At 33.2% G+C, this 21701-nt stretch overlaps 1 protein-coding gene across 3 annotated transcripts in view; it reads left to right on the top strand.

Moving 5' to 3' along the window:
- The window catches only part of SLC16A7 (solute carrier family 16 member 7), a 172139-nt gene extending 158734 nt beyond the window's left edge, over positions 1-13405 (top strand). For 2 of the 3 annotated variants that reach the window (XM_060112787.1, XM_060112786.1), the window contains exons 4-6: positions 2265-2408; positions 6209-7027; positions 12916-13405. In XM_060112787.1, coding sequence (XP_059968770.1) covers positions 2265-2408; positions 6209-7027; positions 12916-13202 — 1250 coding nt within the window. In that variant the 3' untranslated portion in view covers positions 13203-13405. Of the gene's footprint in view, positions 1-2264; positions 2409-6208; positions 7028-11248; positions 11315-12915 lie in introns of those variants that run through there. The other variant, XM_060112788.1, reaches the window with a different exon arrangement.
- The last annotated feature ends 8296 nt before the right edge of the window (positions 13406-21701 follow it).

Genomic DNA, 21701 nt, shown 5'->3' with positions numbered 1-21701 from the left:
TATCAAAGCATCCATCACAGTTCTTAAAATAACTTGTTGATTATTTTTTCCTCTGGAAAATAATGCATTGAGGATTATAGTTGTGCTTTTATTATTTTATCCTTGGAGTCTGTCAACTGGCTTTATACCAGGAGCTCGATACTGCATTGAACTGATCTGAGTTGAATTGAATTGAACTGAATTGGTTAAGTAATTTTAAGGCAAGGAATCGACACCTAAATTCAGTAATTAATCAAGCTAATCAATTGATTCTGACTCTCCCCCTCTCAGAAAGGCTATTTGAATTTAACTTCATGCTTTTAATTAAAATGTTCATTTCCTAAACCAATGTATATGTTATAATAAATAACTATTTTATATATAATAATATATACTATGTATATATATAATTTCTTCAGATGAGTTTTACCATATTAGGGACAGAATTCTATTCTTTTCACATCACCTTGTACAATTTTCATTGATCTTTTTCCTCTAACCCTGCTGTTCTTATAGAGCTGTCTTATATATGGCCCTTTTTAGGTTTATTTTGTTTGGTATTAAATGCAAAATGTGGTATTTTGTTTTTGAGTTCTTTTTCTAAAATTATGTGTTATTATCAATATCCTTTCAAAAGATATTGTGGAGTAATATTAAAGACTATTTGGCCACGAGTATTTATATTTATAGGTAAAGAATAAAAATATTAAGTATAGTTGTGTGAAAGAATAAGGTTGTATTGACAATTGAATCTCAATGTGTTTTAAATACGATCCATGTAGAAGCTCTCAAATGTAATGCAAATTTTTAAGTTTTGGTATTAACTAAAAATTATTTAATTTTTTCTAGGCTAAAAATTGGACTTAGGATTCTGACCTAATGTAATTTTTTTTCCTCAAAGCAGTGCCCCTAGTTTCAGATGAAATATAATTTTAAGTTAAGAAGGAAATGTCAAAGCAAACAATTTACACTCGGACAGGTCTTAGAAAGTGGTATGGACTTTTCAATGAATCTAAGATAGCCTCAATTGTTAAGTTGCACCACTATTTTATGAAGTAACACTAAAGAAAAAAATGCTGCATGTTAAAATAAGACACACCAACTCTTTCTTAATATTTAGATTTTTATTTTATAATTACCAAAAGAGCTTTTTTAGACATAGATTACTTTAATCATTTTAATCACTCCTGAATATTTATATGCACACACACACATACACATATATCAGAAAATGTATGTTATATACATTGCATAAGGCATTCCTAAAACTTCATCCTATTTAGTATCTAGCTCTTCTAAATTACTGTTTGAGTCAGAGTGCTCAATGTTCATGTTTCCCACATTAAGATTTTTCCCTTTGCTGGTGAGGCAGCCTGTCTTAATAGAGAGAGCCAACATTTTCTCTGGCAGTTCTATCTAAACTGCTGCACCCATTCTGTAAATTTTGATGGTGGTACTTTCTTGACCTTACCAGAATATATCAACAGAAGCTTTTTCAAACAACAATCAGGATTCATATTCATATTCCTTTTTCAAATGGTCCTTAAATGGTCTGATTGAAATGCGAGGAATTTCCATTATCTAACCAAGCCACAGAAATAACAACCAAATTCAAGCATACCTAAGCCATGTTAGCAACATACTACCTATGACTGCCCCCTGATGGACAGGAATTGTTAAGAGACAATCAGTGTAAGACTTCCTCATTTCTAATATAATGAGGTATGTAAACAGTTGGTGACTTAGAATAAAAAAAATATAGTATTAAAGAAAAGTCACAGTGGAGTATAATAAAAAAAAATTTCAGCTGCAATTAAGGACATATATGTGTGTGTACAAACATACATTATTCCAGAAAATAAAATTCTGACAGGTCATTTATATAATACCTAGATTTTTGTTAGATAAATTTACCTGCATTTATTAGGATATTTAGGCAGTTTAGCTATGTCCTGTTGAAAAACTTTTCCATCAAAAGCTGAATAATTATGGTCCTAACAAACTCTATGTTAAACAATTCTAATTTATTATTTTATGTGCTCGTATATATATGGGTAAAGATAACCAGTCAAATTGATTGGGAAGTATTAAAAAGTTTTCATGATATTCCATGTGAACTAATATTTTTCTTTAATCATTAAAATGTGCTTTCTCAAATTTCAAAATTAACAAATGTTACAAATAATAAATATATATATATATATATATATATATATATATATATATATATATATATATATAATAACCCAGCAACTGAATATTTCTTAATGTCCTCTCTACCTCAGGTCCCATAAGTAGTGTTTTGGTGAATAAATACGGTAGCCGGCCAGTGGTGATGGTAGGAGGTTTGTTATGCTGTTTGGGAATGGTCACAGCCTCTTTTAGTACCAGCGTAGTAGAGCTTTACATCACCATGGGATTCATTTGTGGTAAGTCAAGTTTTGTTTTCATCTTATTTTCTTCTTAACAGTCCCTGTTGTTTACAAAGCTCTGTCAGAAACATGAGCAATAGAACATTCTTATTGTTTTCTTTGAATTTCTTTTTTATATCAGATGCTATCTTAAACTATTGTCATCTAGTACATCAAAATACTGGCTATAAGCTGGCCAATCAAATTTCAAGCAATGGAAACAGCAAGTTATCAGACATGTTATGTGTTATGATATAAATGTCAAAAAGAAAACCTCTTTGGTTTGTTTTTACTGTTTCAACATTTAATATTCAGCCAGTGAAGATGGTATTGTGGACACAGACTTTCTGGCATATAAATAGTTTCATTAAAAAAAATATTTTCATTACTTATTACTATTAGTGTCTGACTTATCACTCATACCAGGTTAAAAATGGTGCCAGAAAGATATTTCCTGGATTCACTGATTAGCTTTAACAATAGAATTGTTGTTCCCTGTATTCTGATTAGTGGTAGAGCTCTGCATGGATATCCCTTCTTTTTCTTACTAAAGGATTCTGTTTAAAAGCTCTGAAAGGCACATTTGCCACTAAAGACAAATATTCTAAAATGACATCCTGCCACTTGATTATAGTTGTTTCTCATGCATGTCTGTAGACTCTAGCTGACCTGAATATGTACATTTGGAAAATACTATCTTTATTAGCCTCAGCAATAAATTGCATTAAGCAAATCTACACTCAGAATTTTAAGAAAAATTAGACTTTAACATATAAAGAAATTGAATCATTTCCTTTTGCCCACAGATTAAAAAGGTAAATGTATTTCTCTTTTTATGACTTTAGATCAGTCTAACCTTGCATTAATGTATTATTTGATTAAAAAATTAGATGTAGGGCTTCCCTGGTGGCACAGTGGTTGAGAGTCCGCCTGCCGATGCAGGGAACATGGGTTCGTGCCCCGGTCCGGGAAGATCCCACATGCCGCGGAGCGGCTAGGCCTGTGAGCCATGGCCACTGAGCCTGCGCGTCCGGAGCCTGTGCTCCACAACATGAGAGGCCACAACAGTGAGAGACCTGCGTACTGCAAAAAAAAAAAAAAAAATTAGATGTATTAAAGCCTACATTAACAGTGATGTTAAAATCTTTCTCTTTACAACCTATGGACAACTCTCTTCTTTTTTGATATGGTAAAACACCTTTGACATTTTAAAAAATATTTATTTATTTATTTGGCTGTGTCGGATCTTAGTTGCGGTATGCAGGATCTTCCATTGTGGTGCACGGGCTCTTCATTACGGCATGTGGGCTTCTCTCTAGGTGTGTCATGCGGGCTCTAGAGCACATGGGCTCAGTAGTTGCGGCATGTAGGCTCTCTAGTTGTGGCGCTCAGGCTCCAAAGCATGTGGGCTCAGTAGTTGTGGCCTGCGGGCTTAGTTGCCCTGTGGCATGTGGGACCTTAGTTCCCCGACCAGGGATTGAACCCGCATCCCCTGCATTGGAAGGCAGATTCTTAACCACTGGATCACCAGGGAAGTCCCTCCTTTGACATTTTAAATGAGAATCTTCTTATATCTAAGGATTGTCATGGTGGAGTGAATGCCCTTTCCTTTGTGCAGAAATACTACATACAGGTGACCTTGAACAACATGGGTTTGAACTGCAGGGGTCCACTGTACTACACGATCCATGGATCCATGGTTGGTTGAATCCTGAGAAGAGCTGGCTATAAATGATACATAGATGTTTAGCTATGCAGAGAGTGGGTCCTCCTAAACCCCACATTGTTCAAGGGTCAGCCATATGTCATTTGGCCATAGATTTCAGACTGGGCCCACAAGTAGATGTATTAGGGAAAAGATGGTTTTGATGTTACTGTGTCACAAATATCAATAGCATTTTATGTTATTCTAACTTCAGTTCCCTTCCTTTGGGTTTTAAAGGCTTTGGTGCTTCTAGTCAACCATTAAATATACCTATAAGGGAAGTCATTATCAGCCAAAACTTCTTGGTGTCTGAAATCAGACAGATCTAGCTTTTAAACCTGACTCAGCACACATGAGCCATGTGATCATGGATAAATAAACCCCCTTATGCCTCAGTCTCTCTGTCTTTCAAATGGGAAAATAATACCTCGTTCCTTTGGGAGTTGTTGTCATGATTAATGTAAAAAATGAATATATGGTACTTTACAGAGAGTACCCAGCATTTTGTCACTTTTAAATAAATATTAGCATATAATAATAATCACAACATCATTATATAACATCTTAAAGTTCTAGACCTTACTTGATTTTAGCAAAACGCTTTTTTGTTATTGACGGAACTGGAACTCAAGAAGACTAAGTATTTACGCAGTAGTACACATAGGTAAGTAGTTGAGGCAGATTTAGATCTTTTGATTTCAAATCTCATGTTCCTTTTACCATGCCAAACAGGAAATAGATGACCACAATCTCCTAAGGGAACTTGCATTAACATCTGAAAGCAAAATTCCAGGTGACAATATGGGGGCACAGGGAGGGAGGATGGCTTAAGGTAAAGAAATTTGAACTTGAAAACACAATTCCTGGGTTTTAATTTGGGTTTTTCCACTTACAAGCTGCTGACCATAGTTTTATTATTTAAATGTTGGATCTAATTACACACATTCTGCATATCTCACAAGTATAGCTGAGGTAGAATCAGAGAGCATACTGCCCTGTCACTCACTCTCCAAAGCATGTTCTTGGTTCCTTCTTGTCAGTTTTTAGAAACCCTATTACAAATATTTAATACAACTATTTGTATTAATTTGTATTAGAGGTTTGCAGTAAGTATTTGTACTCAGAACTCAGTGTTCCAGAAACTTAATACTTAGCCAATTTGCAATACTGTCTCAATTTACATAAACTGGTAAATGCAGAAGAATTCCTACTTCTACAGATCCTAAAATAATGCAGAATAATGCCCAGGCTAAAGGGGAAAGAGAGGTATCAACAGTTTGTACAAATCAATTGAATTTACTTTTTAAACAAACATTTGTTTCTGTTGCCAGATAGTACCTTGGCGAGCTATAAGAAGTAATTCATTTCTCAAAGATGATACTCAACACTGTCATGGTGTCCCTAGAAACAGTAGAAATGTTTGACTCATATAAACAATCAGCTTTAATCCCTGAAATGAGAATATGTTTCTAGCAAAACAAAAGTTACTTATTTTTTAGTTAATACGCATGTACCTCTGTAGTCATGAAATGTGGAATGTGAGGGATGAAGAGCATGAAATCGATGGCATGAATTGATTACTCTTTTTTATTATTTGCATAGCTTTGAAAGAAATATCTCTGGGAGACCTAAGATTATTTATAAATGACAACTTTTTTAGTCTTTTCACTCTATTCCACTCTGAAAGAAAGTATTCACATTTTAAATGCACTCTTGCCCACAAGGAAGATATTTATTCTCTATGTGTGTATATAAATATAGAGAGGTTAATTTGTTTGTGGAATTAAGTGATTGTAACTAAGAACGAATGAATTCTGTCCCAGTTTCAACCTATTCTATGATTATTGCAACAGAAGTAGAAGTTCTTGGTTTTATTTTTGTGTTTTAAAAAGAAAGGAATATGAACCTGTCATGCCTCTCAGGTGTCCAGTTATGAGAACCTTCTTGTTTACGTGCCATTCTATTGATAATAATTATTAAAAATTACTACGTGCTGTTGCATTTTTAGTTCTGCCATTTTCACTTGAATGTACATTTTGAGGAGTAATTTCTTTTGTGAATGGCATAATGTGTTTGTGTTTTTCTTCCTTTTGTTTTTTTTTTTTTTTTTTAGGTTTAGGTCTAGCCTTCAACCTGCAACCCGCCTTAACAATCCTTGGCAAGTACTTCTATAAGAAACGGCCTATGGCGAGTGGCCTCGCAATGGCAGGAAGTCCTGTTTTCCTAAGTACGCTGGCTCCTTTCAATCAGTACCTCTTTAATACTTATGGCTGGAAAGGAAGCTTCTTGATTTTGGGAGGTTTATTGTTGAACTCCTGTGTGGCTGGGTCCCTTATGAGACCTGTTGGACCAAAACTAACTACTACGAAGTCTCAAAATAAGGTTGGTGTAAGAGAGACTGATTCAGGCATGAAGAAAAGACATAAGAAGAAATCAATATGGGCAAAAATTGATAAGTATTTAGATTTCTCCCTTTTTAAGCATAGGGGATTTCTGATATACTTATCTGGAAATGTCATTATGTTTCTGGGGTTCTTTGCCCCCATTATATTCTTGGCTCCATATGCTAAAGACAAAGGAATTGATGAATATTCTGCAGCTTTCTTGCTGTCTGTTATGGCTTTTGTTGATATGTTTGCCAGACCTACTGTAGGATTCATTGCAAACTCCAAATTAATCCGACCCCGAATCCAGTACTTCTTCAGTTTTGCAGTTTTGTTCAATGGAGTGTGTCATCTCTTATGCCCGTTGGCTGAGGATTACCCAAGCCTGGTGGTGTATGCTGTATTTTTTGGCCTTGGATTTGGGAGTGTTAGCAGTATCCTCTTTGAAAGTCTCATGGACCTTGTTGGTGCTCAAAGATTTTCCAGTGCTGTGGGTCTCGTCACAGTTGTGGAGTGTTGCCCAGTCCTTCTTGGTCCTCCTCTTGCTGGTAAGAATATTTCTCATCACGGAAAGCAAAAAGCATAAAATTAATATCCATTAGCCAAGGCTTTCTTTGTAGTGTAAAATGTGGTTTGTAATAATAGATACTAATTGCCTAAAAGACTGTGGTGTGTTAAGTTTAGCCTTTACTATGTGTTTTAAATTTTCCTAATTAGTCTATTTTAGACAAAAATTTCATTCAGAGCCTGGAGTTATGAACTTAAGAATTTAAATTAGACTGATAATTAGCATAATTTTCAGGTTTTTACCTATGTCAACTTGTTTTGTGTTTTTAAAAAAGTATCATAAAAATAAAATTCCTTTTTATTTTATCATTGATAAACAGATTTCTCTTCTTTTTTATTAAAATGAGTCAAAAATTTGAAGTAATGCTCTCAAAAGGTCAAAAGTCAAGATCTGTTTTCCTATTGGTTATATTAATATGGAATTTGTTACATGCTTAAGGAAGGAATACTTTTATAATATCACTAATTGGAATATATGAATAGGAATGCAAGAATGAAGGGAAGTTCATTCAAAGTCATTTTCTTGATCAGATACTTATATTCCATATTTATAGCAATTACCTTTAGATTTTAAGATCTAAAATACTGTCAGTGATGCCTATAAAAAATCTCTATGCTAAATTATCTAGTAAGGATCCTGAGTAAAGACATATGTATAAGTTCATTTTTGAAGTTAAGACTTTGTTTAGTCTTAGATTTCAATGTTATAACTATTAAATACTTTTTGTTGTCCAGTCTTTTTCAGTAATCACTGTATAGCATTGCTTTAGTTAATGCTAAATGTAGGTATTTACTTAGACCTCTTGGCCTGCCCCATAATGGTCACAATAATTGCTGGGCTAAACATAAATTTTTTTCGTGTATTTAAAATCAGTGTTTAAAGTCCTCCTACATGACATCAAGGAATCATTTTGAAAGTGGGAAAATTCATGCTTAAATTGTTAATCTTAAGGCACCATTGACATTTACCTTTTGCTTTTCAATTTGGTCAGGAATGAGTGGTATAGTTGTTGACTTTTTCTGTCCACCAAGACTGTCCTCTGGTATCTAGTACAGATGCTTTGGGTGGTATATCTCTCATTATAGATATTCCAGGGCACCAAAACAGTTTTCGAAGTGAATGAAGCCAGTAGGTCTTATTCATTTTGGCCAATATATGCCTATCTTTTCATACAGAATTAGTTTTACCAAATGGGTTTTAGAAGCCTATTCATTACCAATAAAATTCTTAGTATCAACAGAGAAAAATTTATTTCACCAGCCATGGTGGGATGAAAAAAAATCAAGTCAGGTCAATAGGCATAGTGGATGAGTGCTATGGAAATGAATGAATCTGATTTGGCCATTTCTACCTGGGCTGAGACCTATTTTAATAATATTTACATCAATTTCAGTATCCTTGAGGGCTTATTTTGTTAATATTGCCAAACTATTGCACCAGTGGGATCAGTGGCAGTAATTGATTTGGGGCTTATTGTTGAAGCTCTCAGGCTATAGCCATAACAGAGTAGCCATTTTTTTTTATCCTGTTTCTGCTTTCTGTTATCCCTGATACTCCTTGACTTTTAGACTGGCTTTTCCTCTATAGCATTCAGTCACTACTAGCATGGCATCTGGCATAGAGTAGGCACTCAATAAATACTTTCGAATGAATGCGTGTTGTTGCAGTTACTTCTTATACAGTTGCTGATGCTGGTACTAGTCTTGTTAGTACAACAGAAAAAGGCAGGGAGAGCATGATTTTTATTTTTATTTTTTTCAACTCGAATTTCCACTGCTACATTCAAAAAGAGCTGAAACTTTAGTTCTGGAAATCATATCGGCTTTCTTGATGATGCTAAAAATTCCCAAAACATTTAGAAAGTATGTTGATTTGGCAATACAAAGTGATGATATAATTCTGATGGGGCAAAAGACCTAATGTTTTTGTATTTAGATATGTAATAATCATTGTATGAATAGGAATATTTGACTAAAGTTAGAATGGAAAATTAAATTACACAATTTTTGTTTTGTTTTTTATGTATATATCGTACTTACTCAAATTAACTCAAATAAGTTCATTCTAACATTTACCTAATTAAAGCAGAGAACTTTGTTGAAGTAAATAATTTCACAAGTAGCTAAATTTAATACCAAGCCACTAACTAGATTCTAGTCAGAGTGATGGAAATACTTCTCTTTTTTTTCTTTTTAATTTATTTTATTTTTTTATACAGCAGGTTCTTATTAGTCATCCATTTTATACACATCAGTGTATATATGTCAATCCCAATCGCCCAATTCATCACACCACCATCCCCACCCCACCGTGGCTTTCCCCACTTGGTGTCCATACGTTTGTTCTCTACATCTGTGTCTCAACTTCTGCCCTGCAAACCGATTCATCTGTACCATTTTTCTAGGATCCACATACATGCATTAATATACGATATTTGTTTCTCTCTATCTGACTTACTTCACTCTGTATGACAGTCTATACATCCATCCACATCTCAACAAATGACCCAATTTCGTTCCTTTTTATGGCTGAGTAATATTCCATTGTATACACGTACCACATATTCTTTATCCATTCATCTGTCGATGGGCATTTAGGTTGCTTCCATGACCTGGCTATTGTAAATAGTGCTGCAGTGAACATTGGGGTGCATGTGTCTTTTTGAATTATGGTTTTCTCTGGCTATATGCCCAGTAGTGGGATTGCTGGATCCTATGGTAATTCTATTTTTAGCATTTTAAGGAACCTCCATACTGTTCTCCATAGTGGCTGTATCAATTTACAGTCCCATAAACAGTGCAAGAGCGTTCCCTTTTCTCCACACCCTCTCCACAATTTGTTGTTTGTAGATTTTCTGATGATGCCACTCTAACTGGTGTGAGGTGATACCTCATTGTAGTTTTGATTTGCATTTCTCTAATATTTAGTGATGCTGGGCAGCTTTTCATGTGCTTCTTGGCCATCTGTATGTCTTCTTTGGAGAAATGTCTATTTAGATCTTCCGCCCATTTTTGGATTGCATTGTTTGTTTGTTTTAATATTGAGCTGAATGAGCTGTTTATATATTTTGGAGATTCATCCTTCGTCCATTGATTCATTTGCGAATATTTTCTCCCATTCTGAGGGATGTCTTTTCGTCCTGTTTATGGTTTCCTTTGCTGTGCAAAAGCTTTGAAGTTTCATTAGGTCCCATTTGTTTATTTTTGTTTTCATTTCCATTACTCTAGGAGGTGGATCAAAAAAGATCTTGCTGTGATTTATGTCAAAGGGTGTTCTTCCTATGTTTTCCTCTAAGAGTTTTATAGTGTCCGGTCCTACATTTAGGTCTCTAATCCCTTTTGAGTTTATGTTTGTGTATGGTGTTAGGAAGTGTTCTAATTTCATTCTTTTAAATTTAGCTGTCCAGTTTTCCCAGCACCACTTATTGAAGAGACTGTCTTTTCTCCATTGTATATCCTTGCCTCCTTTGTCATAGATTAGTTGACCATATGTGCATCGGTTTATCTCTGGGTTTTCTATCTTGTTCCATTGATCTATGTTTCTGTTTTTGTGCCACTACCATGTTGTCTTGATTACTGTAGCTTTGTACTATAGTCTGAAGTCAGGGAGTCTGATTCCTCCAGCTCCATTTTTTTCCCTCAAGACTACTTTGGCTATTTGGGGTATTTTGTGTCTCCATACAAATTTTAAGATTTTTTGTTCTAGTTCCCTAAAAAATGCCATTGGTAATTTGATAAGGATTGCATTGAATCTGTAGATTGCTTTGGGTAGTACAGTCATTTTCACAATATTGATTTTTCCAATCCAAGAACATGGTATAGCTCTCCATCTGTTGGTATCATCTTTAATTTCTTTCATCAGTGTCTTATAGTTTTCTGCATACAGGTCTTTTGTCTCCCTAGGTACTTTTATTCCTAGGTATTTTATTCATTTTGTTGCAGTGGTAAATGGGAGTGTTTCCTTAATTTCTCTTTCAGATTTTTCATCATTAGTGTATAGGAATGCAAGAGATTTCTGTGCATTAATTTTGTATCCTGCAACTTTACCAAATTCATTGATTAGCTCTAGTAGTTTTGTGGTGGCATCTTTAGGATTATCTATGTATAGTATCATGTCATCTACAAACAGTGACAGTTTTACTTCTTCTTTTCCAATTTGTTTTCCTTTTGTTTCTTTTTTTTTCTCTGATTGCCATGGCTAGGACTTCCAAAACTATGTTGAATAGTAGTGGTGAGAGTGGACATCCTTGTCTTGTTCCTGATCTTAGAGGTAATGCTTTCAGATTTTTACCATTGAGAATGATGTTTGCTGTGGGTTGGTCATATATGGCCTTTATAATGTTGAGGTAGGTTCCCTGTATGCCCACTTTCTGGAGAGTTTTTATCATAAATGGATGTTGAATTTTGTCAAAAGCTTTTTCTGCATCTCTTGAGATGATCATATGGTTTTTATTCTTCAATTTGTTAATATGGTGTATCACATTGATTGTTTTGCATATATTGAAGAATCCTTGCATCCCTAGGATAAATCCCACTTGATCGTGGTGTATGATCCTTTTAATGTGTTGTTGGATTTTGTTTAATAGTATTTTGTTGAGGATTTTTGCATCTATATTCATCAGTGATATTGGTCTGTAATTTTCTTTTTTTGTAGTATCCTTTGTCTGGTTTTAGTATCAGGGTGATGGTGGCCTCATAGTATGAGTTTGGGAGTGTTCCTTCCTCTGCAATTTTTTGGAAGAGTTTGAGAAGGATGGGTGTTAGCTCTTCGCTAAATGTTTGATAGAATTCACCTGGGAAGCCAGAATGATGGAAATTCTGACTAAACAAGTAGGTCTATTTCAGAATCACCTGGAATATGCATATGATAAATAATATGAATTTGTGTATACTAAATTTTGCCAGTAATAATTATTGTTAAGAATTAGATGCCTGCATAAGCAAGAGGCAAAACTAAGTATAAACAGTATAAACTGAAGCATGTTTAAAAGTCAGTAAGCTTTGCAATTATATGGCACCAGGCTAGTTTTTCAATGTTCTCAATAATCAAATGGAACAAAAACTTTCTTCCTGATTAGTTTGGCCTTAATAGTTTAGACTCAGATAAAGTGAAAAACTGTGATTAGCCTAAAAAGTGACACGACACTTAACCAAGAGGTTTGGTGAAGCCATTTCAAAAAGTAGTTAAGAATACAAGATGCAGACAGACTGGTTAGAGCCCAGATTCTGCCACTCACTCACTGGCTACGTAACCATGGTCAGATTACTGCGTAGTGATCTTGTAAGGATTAAATGCAAAATTACAAATAAAGCATTTAGCCTAGTGCTAGGCATAGAGAAAGCATTTAGTAAATATTACCCCCACTAGGAACCTTATAAAAAGCCTCTGAATTTGTCCTAAAGAATGTAATTTTTCCTCTTTATCAAAAAGATAGTAAATGTGGAAAGGTTGAAGCAATCTCAATATGTATGCTATAAATCTATTCATATACATGTTTACATCTGTAAATACATATATGTATTTCTACACATGTAGGTTTAAAAATGTATCTCACACATTTATGTATCTATGAATATACACAAAAACACATATATACCTAGCTTGTCGTGGTTGTACACTTTTATTGAGGGTAGTAATTTTCAATAAATTTAATATACTGGTAATATAATGCAGAATGTGCCTGTAAATGCCTTTACTATGCATATGTGGAAGTCATAATCTAGAATATTTTTTTCTTTATTAAACTCTCATTTAGTATTAGCTTAAATAAGAAATAGGCATGCAGTGTGGAGAATAATTTGTTTGCAAATGTTAACATTTTATGGCTGATGTATTATGCTGTCTTAAAAGACATTCTTTGTCTCTTAGGTAAATTGGTGGATGAAACTGGACAATATAAATACATGTATGTGGCCTGTGGAGCTATTGTAGTCCTAGCCAGCTTGTGGCTGCTCATTGGCAATGCTATTAACTACAGACTGCTTGCAAAGGAAAAGAAGTTGAAAGAGACAACGAAGAAAATACATACATCTGAGTCCCAAGAATCTGAACCCTTGAAGACATCTAAAAGTCATGACGTTAGTGTCAAAAGTATCAAAAGTCAAAAGTCAAAAGGATCAGGGGTTAATCCCTCAGAAAGAGAAACTAATATTTAACAAGAATCACACTTCTGATTTCAGTGTTTATGACTTTCTTAGGAGTATTTTTTTTAACATATTAGAACGTTTTTAGTTGAAATGAGGAGTCATAATTAAGTATGGAAAAGACATTTTCCTTAATGGCAAATTTTTAAAAAGTTTGTTTTTTAAAATTTATTTGGGCAGTTAAAATTTGAGATTATGCATATAAAGAATTCATGCAATGGGCTTATTTCCATACATGACTCTGGTTGCGGTGGTTAAAATGATTTTAAAGTCTTCCAGTGACTTCCATCTTGGTTATAGAGATCTGAATCCCAAACCACTGGTTTAAGTAGTTAGAAGGAGTATGTTCAATCCTGTAAGACTATCCTCTCCACATTTCATTTTTTATTTGATATTAAAGTGTGAAATGGAACTGAAGGAAATGAATTTTTCCCAAACATACACACACTGACTTTCACACACTTAAGAACAAGCACACAGGTCATCTGGAGAAAAAAGACAAGTTCAAAAAGAATATTATCACTGTATTTTTTTAAATCCATGGAGAAAAAAGAAATGTGTTATATCTGCATACTACTTTACAGTGTGGATTTTAAAGATAAGAACATGGGTGAAAATGAGGGTGGCCTTAATTTGAAAATACAACTAACTGCTGCAAAAAAAAAGCATATGCATATATGAAATAAATTTGAAAAACTCCATTTTAAACCATTATTTCTGAGCACTGTCCGATTTGATTCATGCATGCACATGATTTTTTTGAGCAGGACCACGAGTACCTGGTGCTAGTGAATAGAACCCTCAAATAATTTTCAGAATTTACTAATATGTAAATAAAATTAAAAGCCTAAATGACTCCTAGCAATGAGCTGCCTATTGATTTTTAAAGGATTTTAGTTAGTAATCCAGAAAGTAATAACCAGGGACTTCTTTTAACCAAAATCAATCCAGACTCGCTGTTATAGTGAGACATCAAAGTGGAATCAACCAGAATCCTGGTTGACAGGCTTACATATAGGCAAAATTTTAATTTTTCCCAACATATAGGGGTGATCAGAGGGTTACTGTTATGAGTAATCCATCTGAGTAAAGCTAAGGGTGGGAGGTGCTTATAGTGAGCCCTCCAAGCTCTCTCATTTCCCTCTCCTCCATGACAAGCAAAAGCAAAAAACAGAAATCCAAACAGGCTTTTTACTCAGCCACTGAAAATATCTCATATTATAGGAAAGGTAGCACTTGAAAATTCCACCCTCTACCAATAAGCTTTCCTGCTTCCTGCGAGCATAACTAAACCAGGAGACTTAAAAACGGCTTCTAGAACTGGAGGTTGTGTATAATTTGATATATACTTGGGAAGTGTAGATTTAGTTTATAACTTGATAGAAAGAAGCCTGCAACATGCCAACCCAGGTTAATTTAGCAGTTTCTCATTTTCATAACTGTGAAAACATCTGGGACTGAATCACTCTTGAATACAGAGGCATATGATAGATCTGTGCATTCAGAACTATAAATACCATTTTGAGTAAGTACTTTTAAACAAGAAAGAATTTATACATTAGGTAAAAAGTTATAAATATTCACCTTTATAAATCTGAAGTTTAAATTAAGGTCATGATTAATAAAAAGAATTTAGTTCTTGATTATTGAAGTAATGTCATTCTTAAGATGTCAAAAGGAATTTGCTGTTCTTCTTACTATTATTATTGCAATAGAGGCAGGTGCTATTCTTATTTCCTTTAGGATTGCACTTGGATTCCAAGCTTTTGTGATAGTTAACACTAGGGATTTGATTTGTAAACTTTAGGCACTGTTTAAGCATGTGGCTCATGTTTAGCAAGCTATATAAAATTCCATATTTCAATTAACATTCACTTTTTTACATAAAGATATTTGTATTTTTAAAATATTAACTAAAACAATATGTGCCAATACCATAGGTAAATAAATCAGGGAAAATGTGACAATATATAGTTGTTCTTAAAGTCTTGAATGAGCTATTTTCATATTATTAGTGTTTGTATTCAACTGTGACTTGTCATAAAAAGTGTGACATCATAAATTGTTCAGTAGCTTTCCAGTCTTAAATGTTTCCAAAAAAGTGCCTTGAATTCTCTGAAGATACATATTTAAATTAATATAGATAATAGACCTCTGGGACAAGTAATGATCATGGGGTTTTAGGGCTAAGGCATAGTCCTTTTTATCACCTGCTGGTGGGTGCATTCCAGTGGCTTTCTCCATGGAAGGAGGTTTATTTACTTGCTGATGAGGTTCTTGTCAAGTCAAAACCAATTTGTATTTGTTCTATTGCTCTTTGATCATCTTCTTTAACTTTTCATTCCTAACACTGATTATATTAAATTGTTAAAAAAGAAAGGGAAGTGAAATTGCACATTCAAAGCACATGACATGATGTATACAGTCATGCCTGACAGTAGCACTGCACAAAGTTACAAATATGTATCCATCTTAATTCCTATATATAAATGTTGAAAGTTAAATCACAACACACTTGAAACAGTGATACAAACTCACACACAGTTTTCAGAATTGTTTCAGGGTAAAATAAATGTTTCAAGTTGTTTACTCTCCCAAATCCCTTGAACTTGTTAGAATATTTGTTGCTTGAACAGAATCTTTCAGAGATTGAGAAGAAAATATCAACCTAGAACATTTATTATTATAAAGTTGCCTAAATGAAGAAGAAAATATAGTTGGCTTTCTGCAACAATTAATGATTAGTCAGAAAGTATTTCTTCCCCAAGGGAATGACAGGTTTTAGATGATCAAGACACCGTGAAGCAAAGTCAGAAACCATTAAAATACCTTTCAGTCCATTTTTCTGTTATGGAATTGTGCAGAAGGAAGGTTATCATAAACCTGGGTACCAAAATAATTCATGATCACTGGCTAGTTTAAGTATTTTTCCATTTGTGATAACAAGACTCCTCGTATTTTTCACCATTTAAACTTAAATGTTCCTTCACTAATTTATGAATGCAATATGGGATATAGACATGTCTTGACACATGCCCATCCTCTTACTTGATCCTTTTTGGAGCCAACCAGCACAAATTTAAGAGGCAGTTGGGTCAGGTTCTGGTGTCCTTCACATTGGAAGACAGGATGTTTTCTCAGTGTAAATTGACATGGCTCATAAATTTCACTTCTTTAGTACCAAGTTCTAATCACCTTATCTCATGGGTCTCCCCTGGACACTAGGAAATAAGTAAAATAATTTGGTTTGATATATTTGAATGTACACTTTAACAATCTAGGTATTTTTTACTCATCCGTCTCTGGCTGTACATGGCAGAAAAAAAGACAATAAGACGTATGCTGAAAATGTAAGTTTTTATATTCATGTTATAAAATGTAGAGATATACTTAATCAGTTAGTTGAAACTTATTTTCCATCCAAAAATACCTTTAAAAAAAAACCCTCTTATATGTACAATGTTGCAGGCTTTTAATAAAATAATCATGATTGTTAGGCTCAAATTAATAGGGAGAAAGGATGTGAAGTGGGAAGGGAATGGATATTTATGTTTCCTGCATTTTGCCTATTTGATATTCAAATCGAATCATAGGTAGAGGCTATTGGCCTGATATAATAGATGAGTGAAACAAAACAAAAAACAGATATACAAAGAAGTTCACAAATTACCCAAAGTTAAAAGGTAGTATGTGACAGAACCAGAACAAAAACTCAGGTTTACTTAAAAGCAGAAAGAGCCCCTAGGGTGTTCACTGCCATGCCACCTCCCCCTAGAAGCTGTAGATACAATGGTAGATAAAATATAGATACAAAAAAATTAAACACTATCTGGTAAACCAATTAGATTCAACTGCAATCCGTATTATGATTTATTTAGTGTTTATTAGAGACTGCATTTGCTATAACCTGAATATATAATTTCAACTTGCCTGCTTTTCTGACCAATGCAAATTATCCCATATAATGGTAATGATTATATAATAGCTGTAATTGCTTCAATGTGACTGTTTTCATAAAAATAATGAAATATTTATATGACTCAGGCATAATATATCTTCCCTGAGGTTGGGTTTAGAGGAAAAATGCTATTTTCTTTACGGATAAGTAATTCCCATATTAGCTGCTACTTATTATGACTCAAAAATAAAAAGTACTTACTATCAAACATTATGTTCAGAATTATAGTGATTCTCACTTATAGGATTATCCCAAGCTACCAAAAATTTGTAAAAATCTTATGAGATACAAAAGATTTGGTTCATCTACACAGTATATATTTATTTGCATCATTTAATGCAACTGCCTCTACACTGTAACTAATTTTTCAAGTTTCCTGAACATCTGGATTGTTATTCTCCTTTCCGTCCCTTTGTTCTACAGAGAGAACAAATGCCATTGCTTTTGTCTTCTTCTAGACTTTTGGCATCCTTAGAATATTGCTCTCTTTAGCTCTATTTCAGATGGTGCACTTCTAATGTCATACATCTTTCACAAAGTCACTCATGCTGCATCTGGTCCTATATATTGGGTTTGCAGCAATGACCATGTTCCTGGAGTCATCAGTGTATACTTTTCACTAAGATCACTCATCTTCACCAGTAAGGGAACTTATGTGACAAGACTTTTTGTTATTATGAATCATCCTTATGCATGATAAATAGATAATTGAATATGACTTTTAAGAATCTAGAAAAATCGATCTTGCTGTCCTTGACATTTACTATTCTGGATGTTTGTAACTCTCTTAAAGTGCCTGAAATTTTGAGAAACAAAGCTTACCATCACAGCATAGCATCATTATATGTCATCCTGTAGGCTTTTTCAATGCAATTACATCACAGATACATCATAACAACTAGATTCTTGCCATGACAATTAACAATACCAAAGAGCATCAAAATCATTGAGATAAAAATTGAAATTACAATCTTTACTCATCCTACTTATTTTTTAGGTTTTGATTTCTACATATTTATGTGCACGATCTCACATTTGAGAAATGCACTTAAAACCTGAAAAGCCCAATTATTAGTAATTAATTATAATGCTTGTATAATCAAAATCACAAACTATCTTTATTGATAGTTTTTTAAAAATGAATAATTTGCTGAGTTCACATTCTTTTTTGTAGTTCTGATTTTCTCTTCTTTGTTATCAAATTGTACACTTTAGGTTTTAATGCTTCACGAGGTCCTATGATCTGGTCTATCTTAGTCTTCTGCTTTGCCTTCACTTTATTTCACTTATGTTCAGTTCATGAAAGAATTATTATAGCAATGAGAATCATAACTTTAGGTCTCTAAGAGGAAAAGGAATATTGCAAAAAAGAATTTTTTACTTTAGTGGGACATATGAAAACTTTTTGACCAAATTATTTATCCCATCCCAACCCCATGCTATGTACCTTCCTCCTCTCATGCTTATTTTTTAAAATAATTTTTAAAAATTATTTTTCTTTCATCATTTTTCATAATATCTAGGCCAACTTCTTTAGCATTTTTTAATCTAATTATGGACATTTTTAGTGCAGCATTTTTGTTTCTTTGGTGGGTTTAGTTATATCTCCACTACTTGCATAATCTCCATGTTTTTCAGTCTTCATATGTACTTGTTAATAAGTTGCATAATATTCAGGAGTATTTCAGTAGGCTATGATTCTGTGACCACAAATTCATTACCATATTAGCAAATATTTTTCTTCATATGGTAAAAATATTTTTTTTGTTTCAAATTCAAATATGGCAAAATAAGCTAGAGAGCTCTGTATGAAAACATTGGTATTCAACATTCTATTAAGACATAAGTCAGTAAAAAGTTCTGTTCAGATGAACAAAAGAATGGGATTCTTATTGCATATGAATTTCAGGGTGAAATTTTCAAACATATTCTAAGTGTTTTATTCTGAGTTTTTAGTTGTTGTTTTACATTTATATGCATCTTTTAAAAAAGTTTTTAAGTTAGACTCAGTTTATATAACTTGTTCATTCGAGTACAAGTTTCTGATATATTATTTAATGGACTTTATTTTTCTGCCACATGCTTTCTATTTCTAACTAAAGCATGAATATTTCTGGATTTAGTGAGAAAGGACATGTAAACTAAAATGTTTATTTTCTAAGCATTAGATGTAATTGTGTTTTGATTTATATTGCATTTTGGTTTTGATATATTAAAGTTAGGTTTGTTAGATATCTGCATTTTGACAGAATAAGACTAGAGCAGGTAAGGTCTTTGCCTAAACATATACATGTCCTCTGAGTAAATGCAGACTTGGAAATAGAACCAGGTCTTTTAACTTCTAACCCACTTTTTTTCTCCATTAGCCATCCTATTTGTAATAGTGAACTTTATAGGCTAAACACCTATTTCTTGGAAACACATATTCTAATCTTACTTGATAAATCCTTTATTTCCAAAATGAATACATTTCTCCTAATTGAATCATCCTTTGGAAAATGACGTTTATAAATGTAATTTGAAGAATATTTGCTGATTCCCACAGCAGATAATTCTAAGTGAATTGGACATAATAACTACTGGGATGAATGATTTTGCACAATATCTGTTGTTATAGCAATATGTAAGTCATTAAAATAATACAGTAACTTGTTTATAGAATCCATGTGTCCATATTCCATTAATTCCATTTATTTTGCTTATGTTCATATTTGGTTTTAGAAGCATCATTCACTCACTTCTTTTCTAAAATTATAATGCCAGAGCACAGAGTGTGCAATACAAGTTTGCTAAATTATTAATTTGTGAGAAATTTTCACTATTGTGTAACCTTGAGGAGAAGGGAACACCCCAACCATATTTTTTGATCTAAGAATCTGAGGATGAGTTAATAAAATTAATAGAATAAAATCTATCTCAAAAGTTCTTGCTTTTTAAATGGTCATTTCACCTACTTAAACAATACTGAAATCTGCAACAGGTGTCTGGCAACAGTAAGACTACAGTTTCTTTTATTTTAGAGATACCATCTACTTGCAGCCCCATCTTATCTAGATCTTATTTCTAGATTTTTCCCTTTTGCTTTCATTCAAAAACAAAACAAAACAAAACAAAACACTCCTAAATAAAATCCCTGGTGAAGCTAAAGAGTGGTTGCTAATAGGAATTCACTCTGTAAAAGTGTAAAAACAGGAATCTGTCCTCAGTATTTGTTTGCTTAGTTCATCAAGGATATTTACACTAAGAACATACTTTAATAAAAGTTTTGATAAACTGATGTGTCACAGTAAACTTTTTCATAAAAAGGGCCTTAAACACATTTACAGTCAGTGACATGTCTGGATGTGTTTGGTTAGATTCAGCTAAACTGACATCCAGATGCTAAATGTGCATTGTCATTGTGATGGGGGGGGAGTCTGTAGCTACAGTGAGTACATCAACTTAATAACATAAGATTATTTCTTCGTAATGATGGTAAAAATAGCATTGCACATTACTTAGATATTAGGCATAGAAATCCCTCTTTTGAAGATGGAAGAGCAGGATCTTTTCAAATATTTGCTAAACTTTTACATTCGATTTGAAGCTTTTTATTTAAAAGCACATTCCTCCAAATATTTCAAACCAGCATGTTGGTTAACATTTCCTAGAATGAATAATTCCCCATTTTTAAGGAATTTTTGAAAACATTTCACTTACTACTTATATTTCTTCAACACATGTTTTTTCTTATCCCATTATTACATTTGGGCAAATATTAAAAGTAAGATTATTGGGATAAAAGTTATACATAATGACATGTTTCTAATAAGACAGACATAAGGCATTCCTTGGCAATAGCTGAACTTAGATAACTTTTGCAAGAAATCTTTAGGGATTGGATTTAGGGATTAATCTATAGAATTATTTTTTTAAATATAAATTATATTTTAGGCTGTATTTTTATGATTTTTAAGTGAAAACAATTTAAATGTAGTCGATTTGTTTGTTCTGTAGGCATCTTCAAGACCACTGAACAAATGGTCACACTGTCACATGGTCTATCAACTACAATTACTATGTTAGTGAATTAAAGAGAAAGGTAGCTTTGCTTGACACCAAAGGTGATCCAATCAGTTGTTTTTACATGACCTAAATCATCACTGTACATATTTTTTCTTAAAAAAACCAAAAAGGTACAAAATAATATAAATGCCTGTCAAAGTTTAAAAATAGAACCCTCTTCTTTTTGTCTTCTTACAGATGAATGTACTTAAAGTGACTGTGATTTGATCTTGGAATATATATTTATGTCTGTACTTTTTGTACATATAGTAGTTCTGAACTGGGCAAATAAAATATGTGGGACAAAATTAACCAAAAATGAAAGAACTGGTATTTTCATACAAATATGTATTTTGTTTTTAATGTAAATACAGTGTAGATTTATTTAAATCAAGAATATATTATATTGTTGATCATTTAAAAAGTTTATTTAGGGCTTCCCTCGTGGAGCAGTGGTCGAGAGTCGGCCTGCTGATGAAGGGGACACAGGTTCGTGCCCCGGTCCGGGA

This window comes from Mesoplodon densirostris, chromosome 11, assembly GCF_025265405.1.
Source record: "Mesoplodon densirostris isolate mMesDen1 chromosome 11, mMesDen1 primary haplotype, whole genome shotgun sequence".
In the NCBI taxonomy this organism is placed as follows: Eukaryota; Metazoa; Chordata; class Mammalia; order Artiodactyla; family Ziphiidae; genus Mesoplodon; species Mesoplodon densirostris.
The sequence above is the reverse complement of the archived record's forward strand: the minus strand, read 5'-3'. Positions and strand labels throughout refer to the sequence as shown.